Consider the following 14,367-nt stretch of genomic DNA (forward strand, 5'->3'; position numbering starts at 1 on the left):
AAGATGAGAGTAATGAGAGTAATCTGCATGAGAGTAATCGATACATGTTTGTCAAAATCGTTTCCTAGCTTTGCAAATAATTGCTCGTACTGTCAGTTCTAGAGCAGTGGCATTTTATCTCGATTCAATTGCGGTAGGTCTTACGCTCAATTTACTATTTTAACTCTCGATGCAGAGTATGGAAGTTCATTTTCTTGGATTATTGTTATTTTTTTACTATACTACAAGAGATCAATTTTTGTTACAACGAAATTAGTTTCCCGAAAAAAGGCGTATTTGCTGTTTCGTGCAAAACAGATCGATACGATGTTGCAGCATTGCAACATTTCATAACAACTGCTTTCGTGTGGCGGACATTTAACTGTCAGCAATAAAGCGACAGGATTTTCATCGTGATTCGTGCGTGAGTCACAGGCGCCCGCCTCTGCATGTTGATCTTTATCCTCTTGGCGTTTAAAATAATGATGGACATTGCCATATTGGAACTAAGTTGCCTGTGGTCAGATGTCATCGTATCGTGCGAAAATACGTGTAAATTATAGTGGAAAGCAATAATAAAATCACGAGTTTCACTGTAATATTGTCCGATTTTCTCATTGTTACCTATATAACTCCCGTGACAAAATCAATTGTTTGAAAGAGGCTGTATTTCAGCATGGTACAATGTTTCACCACAGTAGCTTCCGTGCATTATATATTCGGCTAATGATCAATATTTTGCATTGGTCGAACAACAAATTAGGATATTCCACGTTGTAATCTCAATAGCACTGATTAAAATCAGTAAGAATTGGAACACGTAAATAAAATCACTTCGGGTCTTTAGAGCGTAAAGACAAAATTTTAAACAAAAATTCACAAGAGCTTGTCGCCTTGTCACGCCCGAGAAAATATTAAGCGATAGTCAAAAATAAATTTTTCTCGGAATTATTGAAACTTTGGTAACTTGAAAAAGCCAAAAAGGATAATCCGAATGTGATGTCCAAATGACATGTATCTGCGTAAACATTTCCAGACTCGTATACACGCGCCATTTTGGTGGAATGCGCAAGGTAGTACAAACATTTTTGCGCGAGATCGGGCGTGGACTAATATAGTATTGTATTTGTCGAAAATTAATTTTTGCTGATGATACTTTTCCACCAAATATTTATTACGCTACAAGCTGGCTGGCTGATCTCGTTCCTAATCATCCTATTAAGTTTTAAAAGTTAGATGAGAGTTTTATACAACAGCCCACAAATAATGATTACACTGTAATCACATTTAATGTTTTTGAACTAGGTATAAGATTATGGAGCATGATTTGTTTTACGCATTATGATTACTTTTAAATTGATGTTTTTATCCATATCAGTATTATTCTGAGAGGTTAGCTGAATGAAATTCCACCAACAACTAAGTATTCAAAAATTGTATTTGACCAAAATACATGATTCAATTTCGAAAATACTCGGTTTTTGGGAATGTCTATTCACACCTGCAAGACATGGTGTCTACATATATATAACCTTGTTCAACACGAAGCTGCTTAAAACGTTGAAAAATTGATATTTTTACTTATTATCGCTCATAGCGTGGTCGGTAAGCCGTTGGTGTCAAATGCTCACCCGGCCTCCATTAATCCCAATAGAGAAGAATGTTCTGATTGCTTGCCTCAGATATGGCAAATAAGTCGTTTTTTACCAGACAGGTACAATATTCTGGGAGATGCTGATTCGGGGGCAATGCCTCGTCTGAATATTGAAGACAAATTTATAATTTTATCAAAGCCCGTATTTATAGCACAAATCTACTTTTTTCAGTTTCTTAATATATATTTTTGTCCAATCCAAATTACTATAGCTGGAACGAAACACGAACTATCTATGCCATCCAATCCAGTGTGAAAATTCGTAGGTGGAATAAAAACTGATGCATCACTTTTTAATATTTGTACTTCTAGCTTGTGCATGCACGTTTATTTAAAGACGTTTTTATTTTCGACCAGTTATCAATCTGTTATTTTTACTACTTTGCCGATAAATATGCTGCGTAGAATAATTGTATCTAGTTAAATTTGTTGGTAATTTCAGTTCTCCGCCCCTAATGTTTGCTTAGCAATATCGCCCTCTCGACAACATATGATTCTCGCCTGAGAGTATGCCGTTTTTCCTGATTTACTCAAGAGATATTCGAAATCTATGCAAATAATTGAAGTGGCAATGTTCGTAGTTTTATTTGAATTAAATAGTATTGTTGGAAGTGCATGAAGAATTAATTCCATCAAGCGTATGGCTTTGCGGAGTATTTGCTCATAATACAAATGGCTTTCTAAGCCGCTGAATACAATTCAGCAAATAAAGGGTTTCAAATTTACACAATAAATATACGATCATTCGTTCTAAGATCCTTTCTACGTACTCTTTCTTTGAAATAACTGTTCCGCTCTCGAGTGATAAATCGAGGGTATTTAAGGTGGAGCTAAATACACGAACGCAGCTTTAACTTACGTTGCGCCGAGCTCCATTTTTCGGTGTCGTACCTCCCAGTACCGGCTTGATACATATTTCCAGTAAGAAATTTCTCAGTGCGCTTGTCGAATCTTCCAGCGAAGGAAAGATATGGACTTTAATCGAATCAACTTTGCTTAAATCTAGCTGATTTGAAAATCAATTCCACAATTTTGACATTTTTCAATATTATACCTACGGCAGATTAGGAAAAACAGTTCTACAGGCTCTACTATTCTAGGGAACCACAAAATAACAAAGGTTATTATAACATGACACAATATTCTGCGGGAATGCTGGTTCAGGCGGCAATGCCTATTTGAACACAAATATCTAATTTTATCAGAGCCAGTATTTCTAGCACAAATGTACTTTTTTTAGTTTTTTAATATCTATTTTTGTACAATCTAAATTACCATAGTTGGAGCGAAACATGAACTATCCATGCCAAGGCTAAATCCAGTGTGGAAATTCGTAGGTGAAATAAAAACTGATGCATCACATTTTTCATCACTTTTTAAAATGTTTACTACTAGCTTGTGTATGCAGGTTTATTTAAAGGCATTTTTATTTTCTGTTCTCGATCTGTTATTTTTGCTACCTTTGCATATAAATATGCTACGTAGAATAATTGTATCTAGTTAAATTTGTTGGTAATTATAGTTTTCCGCTCTTATATAAGACATGCAATGCAGTAAGGTGCTTTGCTTTGCAATATCGCCTTCTCGACAATATATGATTTTTGACTGGCTGAGAGTATGCCGTTTTTCCTAATTTACTCAATAGAGTTTCAAAATCTAAGCAAATAATTAAAGTGGCAATGTTCGTAGTTTTATTTGAATTAAATAGTATTGTTTGAAGTGCATGAAGAATTAATCTCATCAAGCGTATGGCTGTGTCTAGTATTTGCTCATAATACAAATGGCTTTCTGAGCCGCCGAATACAATTCAGCAAATAAAGGGTTTAAAATTTAAACAATAAATACACGATCATTCGTTCTAAGATCTTTTCCACGTACTCTTTCTTTCAAATAACTGTTCCGCTCTTGGGTGTTAAATCGAGGGAATGTGGAGCTAAACACATGAACGCAGCTGTATTTGTGTTGCGCCGAGCTCCATTTTTCGGTGTCGTACCTTCCGGCACCAACTTGATTCATGTTTCCAGTGAAAAATTTCTCAGCGCGCTTGTCGAATCTTTCAGCGGAAGAAAGGTATGGTGGTAAATTTTTCCCTCCTCTGGATGATGGCGTACGTGGTGTATAAGAATTTGCTGCTGGAAAATCAGCAGATTTTGGACATTGGGAAAGTGTGCAGCAGTAGATTCTCTCTGTGGGTACATCAGGATACTGTCTAACTTTTCCGAGTTTTCCATGTTTTCGGCGATGCTCATCGTTCCATCGATCAAGAAACGAGGGCAAATTATATTCTCCTGGTCCTAAATTTCCGAGAGAAACAGTTGCGTAGTGTCCTGTTTTATTAGCTTTATTTCTTTCTCCTGTAAATAAATCATAAGGACCACGTTTGCTCACAACTTTGTTGAGAATTTCATCGGTAAAACTGAGCTTTTCGTATCGCCCTGGAGCCAATTCACAGCCTTGTATTGGGAGATTTCGTGGCGTTGATGAACCCGCATCGAGTAGTCCTGTTGTACTCGCCGACTTTCTTGATCGTTCTTCTTTCAAAGCCGCCGGAATCCCACCTTTTCCGTAAGTTCCAGGTCCGGGAACACCGCTATCATGATTTTCTCGGAATCTTTGTTCGCGAGTTGCACAAACGCCTCTCGAGCTAGATGGCTTCTGATTAAGGGCTAAAATGAAATCAGCTCTTTCCGTGTTATACGTACCAGGGCCAAGTTTTTTCTTCAACTCATTTTTCTTTTCCCATTGCTCTCTGTACAGCAAATGAGGTATTTTACCGAGGCGCATAGTCTCGTAAGCTCTTTTCCACCCGGGCCCCTGTGCCCTCGCTAACACCTCTGCTTCATTGAAACTTCCAACATCTACTCTGTAAGTGCCAGGGCCGAGTCGCCTTTTCAGTTCGTTAGTAGACTTCTTACAATAAGGGACTTGTGTGAACGTTCCTGGTACTTTACTTTGTGGGTGAACTGCAGAAATGTCGAACCGGGCAGTTTGAGTTCCGAAGGGGGCCCCATTGAACAATTTGGTGGCCATGGTTACCAAATAAATAGCATCTGTGTCTTGTTATGTTTGTTACATTTTATCGATGAGCATTGCATTTGCAACCAAAACTATGAATAAATATATTATCTAACAAACAAAAAAACATCATTTGATTAAAATGAGGATATCGATGGGACACAGCAAAACATTAAAGTTCTAACGCTGTTTTCTAAAATTTGCAGTCGATTGTCAATCTCCTACCTTCATTTCTTAAACAAAGTATTCATTGGAATAATGTTACAAAGGCAATAGTGGCCATGTTGCATTTCATTATGCAACCATCCTAATTTAAATACGTTTTACAGGCACACAGCGTAATGACGACTTGTAATATTGTTAGTGAAATCGCCTTGGACCAAAATGTTCATAACACAATCTGAAACTATCTCACGACGTATCGCCTCAGTGTTAAAACCGTTCACAACGTTCAAACAAGCTACCGACAACTTCAATCACCTATCCAATTTATCTTAATTAGCTTCACTCTACATTCATCTGAAACTTCGAGGTCAATTAAAACTCATATTATAAGAGCTGTACAATCTGGTTTCCCCTCGGAAGTACTTGGCTAATTTTCATAGTGTAAGGCCAAATTCTGACGAGACGAGGGCCTCTCAAAATACCGGCGGACCACAACTTCAATCAATACACCGCATCGCGTGAATGAGCACCGTAACCATAGCAACAACAGTTTAATGTAATACGCGATGCATTGGAAATATATTGATGTTTTTGTGATACAAGAGCGTAATTTAATCAAATGAGGCAGAATTAGACCTAACGGTGCTAGGTTTTGAACTGCAGGTAGCCAAACAATGATTCTGCAAATGGTTTAACCTGTGGCGTCATTGCGCCCACTAGTAGACATTTTGTCTGCTTGTTGCCATAGATACCAGCGCAATTAACATATTCATTTGAGCTAGGAAAATTGGTGGAAGTCGGATTGGCGGGTGTGTTTATATAGTCGTTTTCTGTCACACATCTGCTACAAAATGGGCGCCAGTTCTGCTTTAACTACGGAAGAAAATATCAGGACAGAAGTTAGAACAAAGAGAGTGAGAGTGTCCGAATTTTTTAAAGATTTTGACCGGTTGAGATCAGGTTTTATTACTGCTTCACAGTTCAAACGATGCCTCAATCAAAATCTTCGATTGACTTTACGGCCACATGAAGTGGACGATCTTGTTGATAAATACAACACTAAAGGCAATGGAATGATTAATTATCGTCTCTTTTCTGATGTGATTGACGAAGATTTTGAGCCTAGTAAACTAAATGAGGATCCAAAACATCAGACAAAAGTACCCATGGAATATCTTGGCACTACAAGATCACTGCAACCATCATCTTCAGAAGTTTCAGGAAAAGTCAAAGACATTCTTGAAAAAGTGCAAAATTACTATACATACCATGGTGTAAATATACGAACATGCTATGAAGATTTTGATAAACATCACAATGGTTTGGTAACAAGATCTCAATTTGCTCGTTCATTCCCTGGGCCACCTGATGTTACAGAAGATGAAATAGAGTTGTTAGCAGGGCATTATCAAGATCCAACTCGACCTTCGTTATGCAATTATCTCAATTTTCATAATGACGTTGAGGTCATCAAGGCATATGCAAATGAAGAGAAGCTGAATCTATCTAAAAGCGATGCAGATATTATGAATGATACTTTCATCGATCGTCTTGGAAATATTGATCCTGACTTACGTACAACATTTGAGAAGATCCGTGTTGCAGTATACAAAAATGGTATTCGAACGACTGAATTTTTTAGAGACCACGACAAGCTTCGTAGTGGTATCATAACTGAAAATCAGTTTGTTTGTGGGCTCTCACTAGCTTGTGGAAAAGAAGCACAGCTCAGTAAATCAGAAATTCAAGCTATTGCTAAGCATTATCAGACAGAAGATGGTCGAGTATGCTACAAAGAATTTTGTGACATCATGGAAAGTATCTTTAATGTCCCTGGACTTGAAAAACACCCAACAGTTCATCCTTTGAGGCCGCCTCGTGGTGCATTGACAAGAAACCTCATTGCTTTGTCGAAGGAGGAAGAAGATCGAGTAGAAAGCATCCTTGCTTACATACGTGAAGCAGTTCTGAAAAGACGCCTGATGATTTACCCATATTTTAAAGATTATGATCGAGGAATTGCGTATACAAGAAATGTAACCAAGTCTCAGTTTGCAAGAATACTTCATTTTCTGAGTCTCACTGTGACCAATGAGGACACAGGTCTACTGTGCCGTAAGTTTGAGGAGCCTATCAGTGGTGATGTCAATTATCCTGCTTTTTGTCAAGCTGTTGATCAAGAATTTAAACATTATACCATCGACGCTCCTACAGAACCACCTTCATCCACGTATGTGCCTCCTGAGCAGCCTCGAACCATAAGCACAGCTCATATTAACTTGAATGACCTGCTTGCTCGGATAAGAAACCATGCTTTGGTTAATCGTGTCAGAGTTGTTGAATTTTTTGAAGACTTTGATCCATTAAGAAGTGGATCAATCTCTAAAGCTATTTTTCAACGTGGTCTGAACAGTATGGGGGTGACAAAAGTCAAAGAAGATCAGCTGAAAGCTTTGACTGATCATTATGTGGATCCCAAAAAATCTGATTGTGTGTTATGGACCCGGTTTCTGACAGATGTTGAGTCTGTCTTTACACAACCTAACTTAGAGAAGCACCCAACACTCGTTGTACCGCCACATGAGACATTCCACCTGCCTAAACAAGGTGCCTGTGTAAACTGGGAAGTTGAATCTGAAGACTTGAAATCTTCATACGATGAAGCGATTGTTAGAATGTTTAGCCGAAGTAATCAAAGACGATTGATGGCTAAGCCAATTTTTCAAGATTTTGATAGGCATAATAATGGTCATGTTACCAAGTCTCAATTTCGTCAGTGTCTTGCTTATCTGGATTTACATGCTGATGATGACGAAGTAGCAGCTATGGAGAAAAAGTTTTCTGACAACATTGGATTCAATTACCTGAAATTTTTGGATGAGCTTGAGCCTAGAGAAAGGCAAGAGCCCAAGTACCCAGCACACTTAAAAGAATTGCAAGCTGTTAACGCTTTTAAAAAGCCCCCTGAAATCGATGCATTGACTGATCTCAACTCCATCATCAGAAAAATTAAGACAAAAGTGTGTAAAGAAAGAATGCATATTTATGAGTTTATGCGAGATTATGACAAACTGCGCACTGGACGTATTCTTGTGCCCAATTTCAGGCGATCTCTTGATCTCGCTGGACTTGAACTGAAGGAATCTGAAGTACACATTCTTGAAGATGCATACAGGTCTTATGAAAATCCTGATTTTGTGGATTATCTTGCATTCCAAGACGAAATTGAATCAATATTCACTATCAAAAATCTTGTGAAAACACCACTAGTTCAGCCAACTCTATTCAAGCCCCCTGTTGAATGGGAGCAAAATGAGTTGACTTCAGAAGCTGAAATCGTTTTCAAACAAGCTATGGATAGGCTATCGGAACATGTACGAAAAACAAGAACCCAACTATTCCCTTTGTTTGAAGATTATGATCGCGTCCATAATGGCTCAGTATCTCGTTTTCAATTCCATAGGGTGCTGAGTGAACTTGAGCTTGGTTCGTTGTTGAGTGAACAGGAATTTCGTGTGATATTTTCAAAGTTTAAAGTACGAATTGGTGGAAAAGATGATGTGAATTACATTGCATTTTGTGACAGTGTTTATGAATTGGCTGCCATTGAACCTTTCAAACCTTGATATTTCACAAAAATTTGAAGTCTGTAGTGTTTTTTCAACAGTTATTCATTGTATATTAATTACTGTTTGCTTTTATTTTGTATGCAACAAAATTGTTACTGTTTAAAATATTTACGAAGTTACATTTCAATTGACAGCTACTATACTATGGAATTAAATGTAGAAGCTCATAAATGTGACGTTTGTTTTTGTAGATATTGGAATTGTCCTGGGCAGAGGTAATACCTAGTGGTTTCCGTTTTGGTGCGAGCAACGTAGGTTAGGACACCGTAGTCAGCAACGTGGGTTCAGACTATGAGTATCAGCCCTGAGAAGTTCAGGAGACGCAATACAAATTTCAAGCCCTCTTAGCTCAAAAACCTTAATATCATATGGGTTTTGACGCAGCTCTACCTAATTGACTTAGGAAATAGGCAGAGGCCGGATAATAATGGCTATATGCAGGTGCTAATTATTATGGAAATCTCTAGCAATTAACACTGGAGCCGATAATGCCCACCTTTTAGGTGGGTTAGGAGTATTTGAGTTAACAGCTCGTCCACGATCTATTCCTAAGAGTGGCGGAGGAAGATATAACGACTTTTAATGTATGTTAACAATATTAAAGTCTCGTGCTAGTGGGACTACGCGCGACTACTGGAACACAACAAAAAAAAACTTCGCTAATCTGAGATTAAATTTGAAAACTACAATGTATATGTAGCCAAAAAAAGTGATTTTTGCAACGGTATATTGCGACTAACAACATTTATATTCGCTTGATTGTGGACAGTACTATCGAAATAGCCGTTGTCCTGTTAGGAATACTTTCTGATGCTGAAATGATACAGCCTATCAGTTACTAATTTCAGGTAATTATAGTAGAAAAGAACCCTTGTGATGAATGACACCGCGACAAACCAAATAAAGCAATCGTGACTAATGCAAATAATATAACCTGCGTTGCGTAACATGCGGGCAAGATGGCGAGCCCTTCCATTATATTAAAATTAATTAGTGCGGGGTGACAAGCAGAAATAATCTACTTTTTACTGAGTAGAGCAGGGGTGTGCAAACTGCGGCCAGTGGGCCAAATGCGGCCCGCAAAGAAAATTGTGCGGCCCGCGGAGAAGTGACAATTTTGAATGATGTGCCCGCGAAACGAGCTATTAGATTAATTAATCTGGAACTAGCGAGCAATTTCAATCTCCTTGCGTCGCGAAGCCTATTCCAGTACCGGAATGTCACTGTCATATCAGTGAGAATAGCTAGAAAGATCCAACCTGAAATTACACAATACAAAAAACGCGTGTATTGACATTTGTTTATTTTAGATTAATTTAATGTAGTGCTTGAAGCACGGATGTCTATTGTCCAATTCGAATTTATTATTCGAATATCGCGAACTTCGATTATCTTTTTTCGTGTTAGTAAGAATACCGAACAGGGCGCACATATCCAAGCGCCCCGTCAACCCTTGGATTCAAAACATTTTACAATTATATATTTTATTTGGTACTCCCACCTGAAGTATGCGCACCAAGATGTCGCACAACCTGAACTGTGACCTGGTACACAACCTGAGTTCAGGTTGTGCGCCATCTTGGTGCGCATACTTCAGGAGGTCCTTTTATTTTTTATCGCAATGGGAGGCAGTCGTATGCGCGCGGTAGTAAATTACCGTCGATATGGAGGGATTTCAATTAGCGCTGACTTGAAGTACTTATTGCACGTCGAAGATGTTTTTGATTGGAAATATTTTAGAATTATTATCGTATATATATTTAAATTTTGTTGAGATAGTTTGTGCGCCTCGGCAATAAATCTAAAAGCAAATTGTGTTGTAATCAATTGTTTTCATTTCGATAGTGACCGAACATGAGGGCAAACTTTATCATTTTTTTGCAATTTTAAGCGTATAAAATAGCTTCTAAATAATATTCAGTATCTATCGCGGCGTCGTTGATGACAACATCGTTCAGTTTAAGTTGATGGTATTAATTTATAATCAAAAATTAAATCATAACGGCCGACATGAAATATTTGAATCAGCGCCGACTCGAAAAATAAAAGAAGATTTCCGATCTTAATTCTCTTTTATTGGCAGATGGGAATTTGGGAATCAGGTTCACTCATTTGATAATGACGATGATTGCGTAATTACATTTGCGTTTTTCTCTGAATCAACGAATGGTGTTGTGGGCAATATAAAAACTAAAGTCTGTGGTATCTGCCCTGCCACATGCCAATCAAATATCTGCCATCCCATTGGCCCGTTTGTTTCCCGCGGGTACGTACAATAAGTCTCACTCAGTTTCAGTTGCGAATACGATGATACGCGTGACAGTTAAAACTAGGAGAAAAATAATAAAAATTTTCGTACATTACGTTATCTCTTAGTTTTTGACTTTTAACGCCTTCTCCGACTCTCCACGGTCTTTGCTTAGCCTACGACTACGAATGTTTCGTATCCAGCGACTTTCGTAGGTAGAGTATACAGGTGCGGCCCGCGGCTTCACCCAGTTACATGTATTTGGCCCGCCTGTAAAAAGGTTGCAGACCCCTGGAGTAGAGTATTTCAGCATGTAGCTATATGCCCGTGATTCTCTGTTTCGCACACTTACACTGATTTTAGACGACATGTGTGGGATTGACCATGATATATTTATCGAGGTAAGATTGTAAATATTTCCCCTGTTCATATATATATGTTCTCATTCAAATAAGATTCAGTAGTATTTTCCTATTTGCATCGCGTTTGCTGTTGATGGGATTACGACTCGGAAGTTGATCACGTTCATTTGAGATGTTGCCATTGACGAGATAGGAGTGCGTGCTTCATCGCTGTAATGACATCTTACAGCTAATTTGTTGATTAGGCCTAGACCTAGAGAACAATTGGTAAGGTGACGTTTCACAAAAGTAATTAAAAATCAATCGTGTTCTTAAACACCACGGGTCGGCAACCTTTAGCATTGAATGAGCCATGACCATCCTTTTTGTCAAACTCAAACCTACTCGGAGCCGCAACTTCTACTCTATTGTCAGTGGCTATTGAAACTCGCGGACAACAACTAATGATGCAATATTCTAGTCCTTACTAAGAAGAAGCCAAATAAATTACGAATGATGCAATAATTGAGTTTACGACGAAATGAAAAGAACTTGGAAATAAAAACGATAAGTTTGTTTTGACAGATTTGAACCACCTTATTGCGACCTATTTTTATCGCTCTCGATTTCTGCCTGCTGTTACGTGTAATTAGTGAGTAGTAATCGAATTTATGCCGCCGACATTTATTGAATCCCCACTGCTTCTAACATAAAAATGCTGTAGTGCATGATTGCCACCAGGTAAACTCATGTTGATAATAAATGAAGCACAACCGGTGTTAGCAAAACGATGTAATTTGCCAATTTTAATTTGCAAATTACATCGTTTTGCTGACACCGGTTGTGCTTCATTTATTATCAACATAAAATGCTGTAGATACTTTGATTCATGGGAGCGCAAGAGCTACGAGAACAAAGTGCCGCATGCTGCTTCGGGGTTGCAGGTCGCCGATTGCTGCTATACACCAAACGGCGTACAAATGCGTAACAGCATGAACGAACTGATAACTTGGGTAATTCAATCATTGTGGTGTCATATCTCCATAGTGCATGATTGCCACCAGGTAAACTCATGTTGATAATAAATGAAGCACAACCGGTGTTAGCAAAACCAATGACATTGGCAAAACGATGTAATTTACCGACGTTTCGAATTTCTATACAGAATGATAGAACTTCTGATGAAGTTTTTCTGTATAGAAATTCGAAACGTCGGTAAATTACATCGTTTTGCTAACACCGGTTGTGCTTCATTCATTATCAACGTAATATCTCCATGTTTTGTGACGTGCACAATATAAATCGGCGAATTATTTTCTGATCAACTTAATTCATTCAAACATAAAAGTGAACTCAATATAAAAATAAAATTATAATTCTGTTATTATTTTTTGGTCATGCTTTTTTTATTCACAATCAAATACTTTGTGAAGTGGTGATAACTGCACCTCTGTTTTCGGGTAGGCGGTTTCGCTGTGACATTCGACATTCTTCGATTCGCAATTCACTGTATATAGCGCCACTGGCGGATTTTATTTTCGTGAGACACTGGAACGGAAAATTTCTTTGCCATAAAATGAGACAAAAAAAGAGGCTAGCCTGTAATTAAAGGTTTTTCTCCTGAACTACTGGTTACATTTAGGTTAAAGAGTTACAGTAGTCCTTGGGCCTGGCAGGTTAACCAAGCAGGCTCAACAGACAGGCAGATAAAATAAGGTCGATGCAACAGTACGATTATTTCGCGCTGTATTCCTGTATTCAGTAACTCCGGTACGGTGTACCGGTAAGACCGTAGGTACGGTATACCGGTAATATGACAGTATGAGGAGCTTCATCTTTTGAGATTTTGTGGTTTTTGTCTTATTTTCAAACTATTTTATATTGTATACACAATTTCATATGAAGATATTGAATACCGGTAATAATAATGTTTTTTTATGAGTTTATTGATAATCTTCTGTTTCAAGTAACAATTTTATTTTCAGTCTGATTAAGAATTTATGCTAAGAATTTAAGTAGTTATGTCCAAATTGAATCAAATTTTTCTAACAATTCGCAGTATTTCAGTAGTTTATTTATATTCAAAATTATAATTTTAGAAACAATCGAAGGGTCTCCTGAAGTACGCACTCTCAAGTACCGGTACTTCTAGTGGGCTTAGAATAATGATTTTGGGGCGCATGTTTACTAAACGCCGTAAGTTCTTCTAATTGGCGTGGCACAACCACTTGTCCTGCTTGTGGAGTCAGGCCAACTAGAACTGTAGAAGTACTTGTCTGCTTGTGGGTGTATACTTCGGGAGACCCCAGTCAACCAATTGAAGTCTAACACTACTGCACTACAGCAAAAATGTCTTCTTTCAATTTCTATAAGCTGTGAAAATAGAGAACCAGTTAACCATTGTCCCCATATCTTAACCGTCTGACTTCTCCAAACAGCCAAAACGACTCATAGAATATACTTTGACATCTAAAACTGTATGTGATCATTGTTAAACTCCAAGCCCATTTAGAATATGTTTGATATTTCAAATTTGAAAATGTTATTCTAGAATGTCAGATCACTTTAATCTGTTAGCTGTTATAACTATTAACTTTATTCTAAGCTATTTACTCGATTACAATAACCTGTTATTTTAGAATTGACATTTACAGATTAACAGGGTGTAGGGTGGTGTAGCCAGTCTGCGGACGATTTCATTCAAACCGCTATAAAACAAAAACCAATATTTCTAACCCGTTAATTTTTTCACCGTAGGTGCATTGGCATTTATTCTACACGCTGAATTAACTTTCTACGACCAGGGGTTAAAGCTATACAAACCACCAAAGTACGACACTCTGAAGACGTATTTGCGACCGAACGACCAGTGTGCGACCACGGATTTCAAGCCTTGAACATCGTTTCTGCTGCGTCGAGACTAGGGCATACGCAGCCATGCGTGAAAAAATGGGCTTCTAATTGCATTTCTGACCGTCATATATTTTAAGAACACGATTATTTCAAACAAAATTCTTCAAATTATAAACAAAGCACCGCATCACAGCAATCAAACAGACAAAAACACGGTGGTCGCAAATTAGTTGACAAAGATATTATTGACGTATTGGAAATGCGCACCCCCCTACTCCCCCTCCTTTGAAGATAGAAACGCGAAACTTTAAAGATGGGTAAAAGAAACACAACTCTACCCACCTGCCAAGTTTCATCTCTTTATCTCTTATATTTGTATGGATTTTCAAGCTTTTTTGAAAGAACAATGGGTAGTTGGCGACATGGTAAAATGGTCCGTTTTTTTTCTTCGGTCAGGTTTTCGGTCATAACTTTTTTATTTGT

General features: G+C 37.9%; 2 protein-coding genes across 2 annotated transcripts; one reads left to right on the plus strand and one right to left on the minus strand.

The window, feature by feature from the left end:
- Positions 1-3,310: 3,310 nt before the first annotated feature.
- On the minus strand, positions 3,311-4,778 carry LOC120336560 (ciliary microtubule-associated protein 2-like). Its single transcript, XM_039404259.2, has one exon. The coding sequence runs from the start codon at positions 4,661-4,663 to the stop codon at positions 3,464-3,466; it is 1,200 nt and encodes a 399-aa protein (XP_039260193.1). The 5' UTR covers positions 4,664-4,778; the 3' UTR covers positions 3,311-3,463.
- A 662-nt stretch (positions 4,779-5,440) lies between these two features.
- Positions 5,441-8,613, plus strand: LOC120336535 (uncharacterized). Its single transcript, XM_039404230.2, has one exon. It carries the CDS (start codon positions 5,665-5,667, stop codon positions 8,437-8,439), a length of 2,775 nt encoding a protein of 924 aa, XP_039260164.1. The 5' UTR covers positions 5,441-5,664; the 3' UTR covers positions 8,440-8,613.
- The last annotated feature ends 5,754 nt before the right edge of the window (positions 8,614-14,367 follow it).

This window comes from Styela clava, chromosome 2 (assembly GCF_964204865.1).
Source record: "Styela clava chromosome 2, kaStyClav1.hap1.2, whole genome shotgun sequence".
Classification (NCBI taxonomy): domain Eukaryota; kingdom Metazoa; phylum Chordata; class Ascidiacea; order Stolidobranchia; family Styelidae; genus Styela; species Styela clava.

What these genes read in the sequence shown, in the direction of transcription:
- LOC120336560 (XM_039404259.2), bottom strand. Translation starts at nt 4,663, where the DNA reads ATGGCCACCAAATTGTTCAATGGGGCCCCCTTCGGAACTCAAACTGCC.
- LOC120336535 (XM_039404230.2), top strand. Translation starts at nt 5,665, where the DNA reads ATGGGCGCCAGTTCTGCTTTAACTACGGAAGAAAATATCAGGACAGAA.